Source organism: Melanotaenia boesemani, chromosome 16 (assembly GCF_017639745.1).
Source record: "Melanotaenia boesemani isolate fMelBoe1 chromosome 16, fMelBoe1.pri, whole genome shotgun sequence".
NCBI classification, from domain to species: Eukaryota; Metazoa; Chordata; class Actinopteri; order Atheriniformes; family Melanotaeniidae; genus Melanotaenia; species Melanotaenia boesemani.
In genome coordinates, this window is record NC_055697.1 from 23301495 (window position 1) to 23314091 (window position 12597).

The 12597-nt window shown below is 39.0% G+C and overlaps 1 protein-coding gene across 1 annotated transcript in view; it reads left to right on the forward strand.

The window, feature by feature from the left end:
- Window positions 1-12597, forward strand: part of arid5b (AT-rich interaction domain 5B) — a 72810-nt gene that overhangs the window by 51943 nt on the left and 8270 nt on the right. The window contains exons 5-8 of the mRNA XM_042010363.1: window positions 1368-1531; window positions 2741-3011; window positions 7408-7460; window positions 8509-8606. Of these exons, the coding sequence (XP_041866297.1) occupies window positions 1368-1531; window positions 2741-3011; window positions 7408-7460; window positions 8509-8606 (586 nt within the window). The remainder of the gene's footprint in view (window positions 1-1367; window positions 1532-2740; window positions 3012-7407; window positions 7461-8508; window positions 8607-12597) is intronic.

Sequence of the window (12597 nt, forward strand, 5' to 3'; positions counted from 1 at the left end):
ATTATGAGTAATTAGCAGAATAAAGGAAGCAAAGTGAAGAGTAAAATGAGAAAACAGTGGAGATAGGAACACACCCAGTGCTTTCTAAGCAAAGATTACAGTGTTGAAAACTTGTTTTTTTTACTGCCAAAGAGATGACAAATGCACAACAAATGTCCTTGGAATTTTCCCTGAGCTGTTTTTCCACAGTGTAGGGGTTGTGAAAATAACTAAATGAAGTGATATGCTGCTAAGTCAGGAGTGTTTTATCCTTTTAATGACTCTAAGTTTTATTCTGCCCTTGTGTTATTGTAACATTTTCTTTATGGGAATTTGATCTGACAAAAATAATCACACAGTTCTTTTGGCAGTGAACAACCTTGGATGGGATTTAATTGTCATTGCGGGTAGAAAAAAAGAATGTTGACACTGAGAAATACGTGACTGAACTAAGATTATTTGAAGTTTCTCTCTTTTTCTTTCTGTTTCTGTCCTTTGAGCTTATCTGTATTTGTGTTGCTGCGTTCAGGCAAGGCACTCTGCCAAGAAGTTACATTACAATCACGGGTTGACATAAACGTGGGTGTACAAAGGACTTGGAAGGTTTAAATACTTTATTGTGTATGTAATGTGAACTGAGCAATTATATCTGCCAGCCTTCTAAACAAAGAACTCCTATCAGGAAGGTTCATGTGTTTTTAATTAACTGTGTTGAGCTTTAAGACATGGACAGACCAACCAGAGGAAACCAGAAATAGAGGCATGACAATGAGTGCTTCTGAAGTGCGCCTAATTTTTTTATGATTAGATGATAAGAAAAAAATATATATATTCTGAAATAAGAAACACACACAAGCTTTGAGTTTTTGAAGCATCTGTTTAAAATATTTCTCTTCCCTTTTGTGGGTTTGTTGGTCAACCAGTGTCTGTCATTTGTAGTATTTCACTAACTACTTGACTGCTTTGACGCTCTCATCTGCAGCCTTAAAAATACATCTGTCAGAATTTAAATGCAGTTTCTCTTTTAGGCTCAGAGGGAACTTGAGGATCATGTTTACTAGCACATTGGAACAATTTGGCAGGCTGTTACCCCATTCAGCACAATGTTGCACTAATCCAGTTTAGAAATAATTAGCTACAGGCTAGCGGGCCTGTGAAATTCCTTTCCCTGGTTGTAAATGTTCCTGTCATAGCCTCCGTTCTTTTCAGCTAAAAGTCAACATTGCCTGGCAGGAAATTCATTTCAATTTAGTGTTGTAAAATATATTATATTCAAGTAAAAACATTACATGTTGCCTACAAGGAGGTGAAAATCACTCACTGCCGCATGAGTTGACACATTTCTAGCCTAAATGGATGAATCTCATTCACTGTGTCCTCTTCCTCAGCTCCCAACCTGAAGGGGCGACCTCGAAAGAAGAAGCTGTCCATCTCTCAGCGGAGGGACTCCCAGGGTCAGGCTCAGGGTCAGGGCTCATCAGGGTCAAGCCAGAGCTCAACAGCTGTGGCAGCACAAGACCCCTCCAGCCCAGAGAGCAAAACCACAACCAAGGTGAGATTTCATGAGTCATATATATATATATATATATATAAGGACAAAAAAAAAAGAAAAGAAAAATATGGGACAAACCTTTACTGATCCGGGGGGGGGGGTCTCACATTACTGCAGCACCACAGGCTAAGAGAGAAAAAAAGATCTCTTTGAAAAGCAACATGTATATAAGTTAATTATGCATATATTTCACCTAGTGTGAGGGGCAGCACTTATAAAAGTTTGTCAACAAAGAAAAGTACATCATATTAGGAGTATTATGCAGTAATATTTGTGCACTAGCTTTGCCCTAAAGGCTTAACTTGTGTTGCTAACCAACAGCTTTCCAGGTCATCGTTTGTTATCTCCAGTTGCAAAACAAGCTTGCTGCATTTTACTTCTCCAACCAATACAATGTGACCTACACAGCAGCGGTGTAGTGTAGTGTAACAATCTGTGCACGCAGAGAAAACATGTGACTGTAGAGGCCAAATGTTACACAAAGGGGTGACATAATTAAACTTAGGTGGAGTGACAGTGACAAGTTCTATGTAGGAAATGCTTGGTATTTGTGTTTGTTTTGAAGACAATAAAATTTGTTTTCATCTGATTCATTTTGTAGTTGATTGATTAGCCTGATAGCATTTTTTTTAGCAGCACTCTATTTGTCTGTCTGCCTCCTAACCCATAATGGTATTTTAAACAAACACAACAGGATCCCACGGTAGAACAAGATGTTTATCTTTTTTTTTTTTTTTTAGCTCTATAGTTTCAGCAGGAAGCAGTATTTTAAATACAGAAGAATCACTCAACTGCTCCTTAGATCATATTAGTTAAAGAAGACACCTGAACACTATATCTGTGCTAGAAACATCACTGTTTCTTTACATTGTATTTTTCTATAATCTGTAAATTGCCAGACACGTTATGAAATTTAAAGTGATGGAAATATCTTCCTTAAAAGACCTTCCCAGCTGTTATTCCCGTGACCTTGCACTGTTGAATCAATAGTAGCATTTCTCTCAAAGCTTGAGTCAAACTTATCTGTGCCTAATCTGTGATGACAAGACAAGCTGCACCATTGATAATCAATGAGCGGCTCCCTCTGTGGACACTAAGAATATTTGTTTGCGCTTAAACCCAAACTCATCTTATTCAATCTGCCTGACCTCGTCTGAATAACGCTCTCGTTAAGGTTTCAGTTTTCCTCTGTGTGCTCCGTCTCTGCAGGTCAAACCCAACTGCAAAACGGTACCCAATGGAAAAATAACCACCCCAGCCAAACAAAAGACCACCGGCCTCAATAAGAAATCTTCCACTGAGGAGAAGGACAGAGGAAAGGAGAAGGAGGAGAGGAGCGAGAGAAGGGAGGAGAAGAAAGAGGACGAAGCATCAGAGGAGAACCGAGCAGAGGAGCAGGCTTTCTTAGTGGCGCTCTACAAGTACATGAAAGAAAGAGACACGCCCATAGAGAGGATCCCCTTCCTTGGCTTCAAACAGAGTGAGTAGCACGACATATTCTGTTTTTTGCTCATACACAACATTTCAACAAAGGAGCATTCTACTGTAGATGCAGAAGTAAAGTTTGTGTGGGTAGATTTTATTGGGGTTATTTGGAAAATTTAGGTCATAACATTGCCGGTGGGGAAGGTTAGCAAGCTGAGAGGAGATTAAAAACAGTTAGAAAAAAAAAAAACACCTGTCGAAGCAAACACATTATTTCAAACCTAAAATATCTCATAGCTTGGAGAAAAGAAACAAAAGAATATTTTTAAAATCACTGTTTAAATATCAGAGTGAAGCTAAGTCACTGAAGATGGTAAACAGGCAGGTAAAAACCCTGTGTGTGGATTTTAATTAGCATCACTAACTGCATGTTAACTGTACTGCCCACGTGGTGTGATCAAATGAGAAGCAAGTATCCGTTTTTCAGTCATGTCAGGCAGATTTTGTCCTCTCCATCCAGAATATGAGTCTTAAGGGAGGAAATGGGAATGGCTGCCAGTTACTACAGGCATATTGGCAAAAATCTCAAAAAACTCTACAGCTGTTGAAACAAAAAAAAAAAAAAAAAACAATCAGTTTGCGGTAATAATAAACTAGAAAAAATAACTTTCTTGTTGGGGAAGCACTGCATCCAGCAGTCTGTAAAAGACTCGGGAGGCTTCCTGTCAGAGCACATTTTGCCTATCTTTCATATGAGTAGAAAAATATCTTTTCACACTTGTCAAAGGGGTTTCCTGTGAAGACCAAGAACGTCCTTTAACAGTGTTAAAGAACATCACATGTATGGGAAACACGTCTGCTCGAGATGAAAGATCTGTAATATAGGTCGGATGCTAAGCTTGCACTCGGAGTGTGCGGAGCAAAGTAGAGAAACACGCACACAAACATCATAAAGGGAGCACTCTGGTCTCTTGAAACTGAAAGTGTGTTTATTTGAGATGTTTGATCTTGAGGCAAGACACACGAGAAAGTGGGCTCTCATCTCAAACTATGTGTGTGTGTGTGTTTTTTTTTTTATTAATTTAGTGCTTTTTGAGTCTTTATTCAAAGATGGAACTCACATTTGAATTCATGTCAAAGGAACCAAAAAAGATTTAGCCATTCAGATCAGAATGTAACACGACAACTCCAGCAAATTAACGAGAAGCAGGAGTAGGAAGGAGATGTCGATTGAATGTACCAGTGACAGTTTATGGCATGGTAAAACTCATTACTCTAAACTATTACATAAAGGTAAGCTGTGGTCGTCTCGACTCTGCTAACCTCACCGCAGTATTTTGACAGTCCTGTTATCTTGGCTGCCGACATGTTGTAGTTTAAATAGGTTGTTGTGGTTGTGGGAGAGAGAGAGAGAGAGAGAGAGAGAGAAAGAGAAAGACGGCAGGAGAATTATATGTCCAACACGCTTTACTTTAAGTTGGCATTTCTCTGTTTGAGCTCAGAATAAAGTCGAGGTCTGTGCACCAACTGTTTTACATACAGTGCATGCTTTGAATCTCAAAACCAGACACATCATAAGCAAGGCCCTCATTAAATAGTGAAATCATGCTGTTTAAACTCCGTCCTTGGCAGCGAGCACACATCAGCACATGTAAAGAGGAGGGAAAAAAGAAAAATACATCATAATTAATACAAACCCTTAGATGTAATCAGCCGCCGTTTTCATATTCTTCCCTTTAGCTCAGTACAAATGCATTAAAGGATCAAAGAACCCACTTTCCTGTAATGGAAATTGAAATTATGTTATTTTGGTTGTATTTGAGTATTAATCTTTTTTATGAAGTTCTCTCGAGTTCAACAAAGCAACAGATGGTTGAATGATTTACCAGACTTACCCATGCTTTGTTGGCTGGGCTGCAAAAATATCCATTTGATTCCTTTCAAAAACAAAAAAAAGGCTCTATATTCTCTATCATCTTCTAGCTGCAATTTTGTTTCTTTACATCCCAGCAAAATGATATAAAACCCATTCAGTCAGTCTGCTTTTACTTCATTTGGCTCACAACATATTGTAAACTTTGTAAAATTGATATTTTTATTGGTTCAACACTCCCAATGTTCATTGCATTAAGTATCTTAGAGCAGAGGTGCTGATCTGAGACCAGTTTTCCTGAAAACCAGCGAAAAAGGGGGGATCAGATGTGGAAAATAAACAGTTGCTCTATCATTAACACCTAGGGTTGAAACTTACGATTCCTTATATCAAACTGCAGTCGTCTTCTCTCTATTTGTCAGTGATTTATTCATAGAATAGAAAAATAGTGAGAATATGTTCACAGATTTCAGAGTCCAACATGACATCTTCACACGACTTGTTTATTCACAGTGCGGAGAAATAAATCTTCGTGTCCACACAAGCTAGAGCCACACAATGCTTCATATTTTTCTCTTTTTTTTTCCTGTGTAAATACATTATGGAAACATTTCTAAATATAGTTGCAGATTTTTTTGCATGAAGTAATTATTTCAGTCCTAGCACCTTTTTTTGTCAGTATCTTCTTTATGTGATGACTTCATTTAACAGTCCTCGACTGTCTAAAAGGCTGAATGCACACTAGTACTTGAATCACAGAACATGACTAATAAGTGGGGCAGCAGTTTATTCTTGTACCTCAGTGTCCTTCTATTTTTTCCTCACTTGGTTATTATTGACTTTGTTCAGCAGCTGCTCCCTTTTAAGTTGTATGGCTGCAGAAGAGGCGTTAAAAAAGAAAAGATTGTTGCTGTGGATTGAGAAGGATCAGGACAACAGTTGTAGTTGTTATATTGTGTATTCTGAATGTCCTTGATCTACTAGATTAATCAGTAAGTGTGTGCGTATCTGTGTGTGGCAGTTTCAGATGTGTGCTTCAGCGCTTGGACATCAGCAAGTGATTGTGAACATCAGGTCCAATTTGTCTCCCTCTTTCAGCCTTGTTGTCTAATTGCCATGCCATCGGTGTGTCATTGAGGCTGCATTGTGTTGCTGTTTTGTCATCCTTATCTCAGTGATAATTGCCCCTGCCAAACAGAGGGGAATTAAGAAAAGAAATTACTAATGACAAGACATCTAAGAAAAGGCATGTTCTCTCATTTCCTTTATGTGTTCTGCCCTGTCCCAATCCAGCGTGCGATTGTGGTAATTACAGTCGACGCATAACAAGCTAGTTAAATAGACCATCTTTCTGTTTCCACAGTCTGAAAGCACAATGTGCCAGCGTGCTCAGTTCAAACAGAAAAACCTACCCAGCTCCCTTTGTTATTCCACCCGTGCATTGACAACGGTCGCAGAGAGGAGGGAAGGAAAAAATCAATGCTGTCAAATGCGAAGATAGGAAAATGTCATTTTGACAAATGCAAGGCTTTGTGTACGCACAGATTGAATTTTGATGGATTTCTCCCCAGGCGAGGCCTCCTTTTCTTATTTATAGGCCTTCATATAAAAATGTTAAACAATGATGTTACAGAAAGCAAATACAAATGTCATTGGCACAGAAAGTCCCCCAATGAACTCATGGTTCTTTGTTTGTGGGAAATATTTTCTTTCACAGAGAGGCGGCCATTTGAAGCCTTTTTGAAAGCTTACATGACTATTTTTAGAAAAAAAAATGTTACACAAGACACGTATTTTGATATGGCCTGTCATGAGGTATTTGCATTGGGAAATCAATGCAAATGAATTTGCATTAGTTCAAACAGAAGTTTGAGCATATTGCCAAGCGTTTGAAGCTTGAATTGGTTTTCATTCATACCTGCAGGCTGCAGCTGAAGGTTAACAAATGGTTTTGTCAGGATGTGAAATATGCTTTATTTTATCACACTGTGTTGTTTGTACAGTTACTCAGTGTTTATTTGCACTCTTTCAGCTGAAGGGCAGCACCCTTTTGTCTAAAATTCTTAAACACTTCATTTCACCAACTAAACAGCCTATCTATCTATCTATCTATCTATCTATCTATCTATCTATCTATCTATCTATCTATCTATCTATCTATCTATCTATCTATCTATCTATCTATCTATCTATCTATCTATCTATCTATCTATCTATCTATCTGTCTGTCTGTCTGTCTGTCTGTCTGTCTGTCTGTCCGTCCGTCCACCTACCTACCTTGCTATCAACCTAGTCTACCATACTATCTAGCTATTTTTCTTTTGCTAGCTAATTAGCTAGCTAGCTGTGTTAATGTACCGTGTAATGATATTCCAATTAGAAAATACTGCATAGTGAGTACATGTTCACTTATAATTGCGTATCTTCACATTCTGTTATGACAGCTTTTCTTGACTAAGGGGATCAAAATATTCCTCTCCTTCCCTCTGGTGTAATGACTGTATATGACGTTATTTGTTTCAGCTCAAGTCTTTTCCCAGAGTTTCTAACTGCCTTGTTTGTCCTTTGTCTCCCACAGTCAACCTTTGGACTATGTTTCAAGCGGCTCAGAAACTCGGAGGATATGAGTTGGTAAGTATTCACATATGTGGCAATATATTCCCCTCTCTTTCATTAAGGACCCTCCCCTTTTTCTTCCATCTGCCCCTTTTTGTTGCACTCCTTCTGATATTTATCCTCCCCTCCTCTTATTTTAACTGATCCCTTCTTCTGATGCTGTCCTCTACCTGCCTCCCTTCTTTCCTTCCTGTCTTTTCTTTGTCTACTCTCCTTTGGCCCCTTGAGGTCAGTCACTATTTTCCCAAGAAGAAAGTATTGCTCAGAGCCACTTTTAGCAGAAATGGCGCTGTTGTTTCAAAACCCCCTTGGTGTGGAAAACACATGTTCCTCTGTTCTGCACTGGGCAGAAGGAAATTGGATAAATCGCTCATTTTTTCCCACGTTGGAGATGAAGTGTAATGCACATACATACCCACGAGTGTGCACATTTACAGTATACTGCATGCAAGTGCACACCAGAGTGAGTCAGAAACAAGGGCGTATGAGGCATTTAAGTTGGCAGCCTTACCTGCCATTTATTCATTCACTATTCATGTGTGACATGTTTCCAAAGTACTCTCAATGTTTGATGTTAAGTCATCAAGTGCATTGCTCATACTTGCTTCTTCATTAACTTGCTGTATAATGTCGTCAAAATAGACAGTCACATCAGGCCATAAACAGGATACAGCTCATATAATCGGGGCTCATATCCTTTTAAAACCCTCATATCTGCAGCTGATTATCTCATGTTTCATGTTGAGGCTTTGTTAGCTCAGTGGCAGACTGGATTTTTCTGTTTTGTGTTGGAGCCTGTCCGTTATTCCCATCTGTTATGGGATAAGGGGTTATAGCAGGAACAACTGACTGCATGATGTTAACTGAGCTTATTGTGTTAGAGAACTGAGTGTTGAGAATTCAATAACTGGAACATCATGACTTAGTAACTCCCTAAAACCTTGAAATGATGTCAACCACTTTGTTTTTTTTTGCACTCATATTTTTCCAATTGTCCTAAGTCTTTATTCATTTAGACTCGCTTTCATTTTCTCTTTGTCTTATCTCTCATCCGTTCCTCCAGATCACAGTGCGCCGACAGTGGAAGCATGTATATGATGAATTGGGCGGCAACCCGAGCAGCACAAGTGCCGCCACATGTACGCGGAGACACTATGAGAGGTGAGTTAATATTTCTAGATAGTCATATTTGACATATTATTGCTATGCATGGACACGGTTTGCATTGCCTGAAGTGAATAACTCCCTCACAGCTGCATCCAATACAATTTCACAATACTTTATTCAGCACCACAAGACAAATATTGATCTTATTCAAGGGAAGTCAGTGCACTTAAAAACATGAAGAACAGTGCTTCATATTACTCAGCGGGATGTTATTGCATGTAGTTATAATTGCATTAAAAAATACTTTCCTTGTAAAGCTAAATCAATTCACACTGAGATGAGACTCAGTTATTTTCTTGGGATTAATTGATCATTTGTGTTACACTATGAAACCAATTATGCTGTAATCTCTCCTCATTCTGTTTTACAAGCAAACCAAAGAGGATTAAAAGACTGAAAATAACAACAGTTTTAAATTATTAAGTGACCTACATGGGTACATATATATACAGTTACTGTGCTTTCTAATATGTATGCATTACAAACACACAAAGCTGTAAGCTAAAATGAAAACACCAGTTTAATGTATTCATTTAATCATTCAGTCAGATACTGCAGCATTTTGAACCTCCACATTATAATCACTCAGATGGTATTACCAAACCAAAGCAAGCATATGGATATGATCCTGAGGGAGTTGTATGGGTATTATGCAGTGCTGCTTGCACAAACTTCCTCACCCACACACTCACAAACATACACACAACGCAGCCACTTTACCAAGGTTAAACAAATGCCAAATACGATCTTCCCAGCAAGAGATAACCAGTCACACGTCAAGCAGGTCATTCCTCAGGGCTGGCAACCCTCTGCACGTCTCTCTGGCTGCTGCAGGTTCATGCATCGGCACAGCTCGGGCAGACATATACACCTGTCAGTAATACAGCAAAGATGCCAGCAGTGCCATATGAGGGAGCCGGGCACTTTCAGATTGAGACAAGATTGCATGCTGTAAGCATATTCCCAAGCCCAGCCGCAGGAGCATTTCCAGGAAATTTGCAAAACCATAGGCGTGTAAAAGTGTTTTATTCAGCATGTTGTGATGTGATTCTAAATGTAAAGTGGCCTTCAAACAGGAATACAATATTCATGCCAACAATAGATGTGGCTATAAATACCTGGTTAAAAATGTTTTTGTTCCTGCAAAAGTCAGTATTTATTCTTGTTTTGTGAAGTCTATAAATTACTGAGGCCAGATATGAAAAGCTATATTGTTTATTAGACTGTAAGGTGTAAATAGGGTTGTATGAAGGCAGAGTCTGACAAATTCACGTGGGGAAGTGCTGAGGTGTGACCGCTGCTGCGCTGGCCTTTCCCTCTCCAGCCACCGTGAAGCAGCTGAGAAAAAATAATGCTGAATCAATACAAAGCAATAATATCCACACACTGCAGTGAATATCAGGCTGACAGAGAGAGAGAAGGTGTACAAGAGAGGGGTGATGGTGGGGGTGACGGGGTATGTGTGTGAGGAGAGAGAGAGATCAACTGGAGCTGAGCAAGTTTCCATTCAGGGGAATCATTTTAGCTGAGCCTTGGTGTTTGGGCTGCTTGGAGGGCAATTAGCTCCAATGTATTAACTCAGCAAACACGACCATTCTCTTCGCATGATGAATGAGGCTGTTTGTAGGCTCGCTGAAGTGTGTGTTTGCTCCCCAGAGGCGTCTTTGTTTCCACCTTTAATCATTAGTCAATGTGCTACAAAAATATAATTCACAAGCAAGAATGTACAGTGCACAAACTGGAACAACACCTATGTTTTGTACTTCTCTCTGGAGGATCATATCTGATTTGTCTCAGCAGGGCAAAGTATAGTAGAGCTAGAAATAAAATATCCAGCTAGTAAAAAAAAAGAAAAGAAAAACAATATCTGAGTACATAATTGCTTTCAATTAAATGGATATTCTTGGCTGTCTTGGTGTTATTTGAGTTAAAGACTGTGAATATCTACAAGCATTCAGCTCTTGTTTTAAATTATACACATTATCCCTTTATAGGCCTAATGGTAAAATCACATAAAATGGTTTCCTAGGAGATGTTATTGTGAAAGATGGAGCCAAGGGCATAATCACTATATTTATGCTGTCCAGGAGCAGCCAGTAATCACTAGTAGAAATGGAGTTGCATAGCTGGAATTGAACAGGAGATAACCTCAGCTAATTGTCATTTTCAAAGTTACTGTTGTTTAGTCACAGAGCACCGTTCATTAGTGCGCTGGGAAAAATCAATGTAGAAATGTCCAAGGCAAGGTCTGCCGCTGCAGCTACAGGGAAGCTTTAATGATATTTATTTAAACCGTTTCCCGAGATTAGCTGTCAGGGCCCAGCGCTCTGAATTAAAAATGAGGTCATGAAAAAGATGGCATCAATAACCTTGAAATAGACTGCCTTTTGCTTCTGTGCTGTGCCATTTTCTCTGTGCCCCCCCCCCACACCACCCTCCTTTCTAGTCTCCCCACTCTCCCTTTCTCCCGTTCCCTGCCTTGCACTTCATGCTGTTTCTTTCATTATACAGGTCAGCGCCTTTTAACAGCTCCTACATATTTAATCTTCCTGCTTTTCTACGTGATCTCTTGTTACAGAAACATCACATTCCACTATCTCCGTTCATTTCTGCCTGTTACAGATTTTTAATACCTCACCATGCCTTGGCACTCTAATGTAATTGCACAATAGGGTTGGCATTGGGGTGGTGGTGTGTGTGTGTGTGTGTGGGGGGGGGTATCCATGGCAACAGAGAAGCAATTTAGAATAATTTGCTATTTAAAAACTCTGAGGTTTTGGGCAATAGCAGATAGTGTAGATGAGGGGTTTTGGATTAAACCATTTCATCTTTAAAGTAGTTGATGTTTGCCAGATGTACTCTACATAGAGTCTGAGGCTTGTGAAATATTCTCTGGCTAAGATCATGCAGATATGTGTTTCTTTAAAGACAGATGCACGCCTGTTCCAATTTTAGTCGACTAGATGTTTTATTGATTCAGCCTTTATTCATTCCTCTTAGTATCGATGTTCCTCTGCATCCACTACAGCTGCTCTCTAGATGTAAAAATACATTGTTAGGAAACATTGAGTCCGTCTTTACAAAAGAAATGATAATAGAATGGCTCAGATTTGGGTGAGAGAAAAGAGAAATAGATTTTCATTTCTTCTAAATTTTACCCTGCTACATTTCTCAGAATCATGCTCTCGTCAGCATCTCTCTCTCTCTGCTTTGTCCTTGCTGTTTTGCAGATACATCAAATGTGCTGCATTACACTTAATCTTGCCTTCTCTAATGATGCAGCCCAAACACAGATTTCAATTATTCTGGGGTCCGGTATTTAAACAGGGGGATCATTGGATTGCAGTGTAGAGAGAATATCACTTCCATGTTCTCTCTGTCAGAAACAGCAGGAGACAGACAGCAACAATGACAGATTTGAATAAATAAGCAAAAAAAAAAAAAAAAAAAACTGTGAATATAAAGGGAATAAGAGAGAGAGTAGGGTGAAAGGAAAGTTGCAACATGAGAACACTGTTGTGTGGTGTCTGTCAGCATTCCTTAACACTATCTAACAAACAATGTCTCTACATGTCCTGATCAAAAGCGTAGCCAAATTCTTTGTATCTCTGTGACTCTTCCACTGAACCTGGACTTTAGCTACTATGGGAATGCTGCCAAAGAGCTGCGTGTTCTTTACACTAAAATAGCAGGCAGTATTTTAACCTCTGAGAGCTACATGGTTTCTCCATGACAAATGCTTCATTGAGCATTCAATGATAAAAAAAAAACTTTTTATTCCTTCTTCCTTTTTTATCCAGCAGTAAAACAACAAATCATAATATCATGTTTTTTTATGTGTGGATTTAATCAAAAGGTCTGACATTTTCCCTTGTGGCAATGAAAAATCATAAATTATATCACTGATGAGTGACAGGCAATCAACTGTATACAAATCTGTTCTCTGCAACTCTACTGAGATTAATAAGTCAGTGTAGCAAATTAA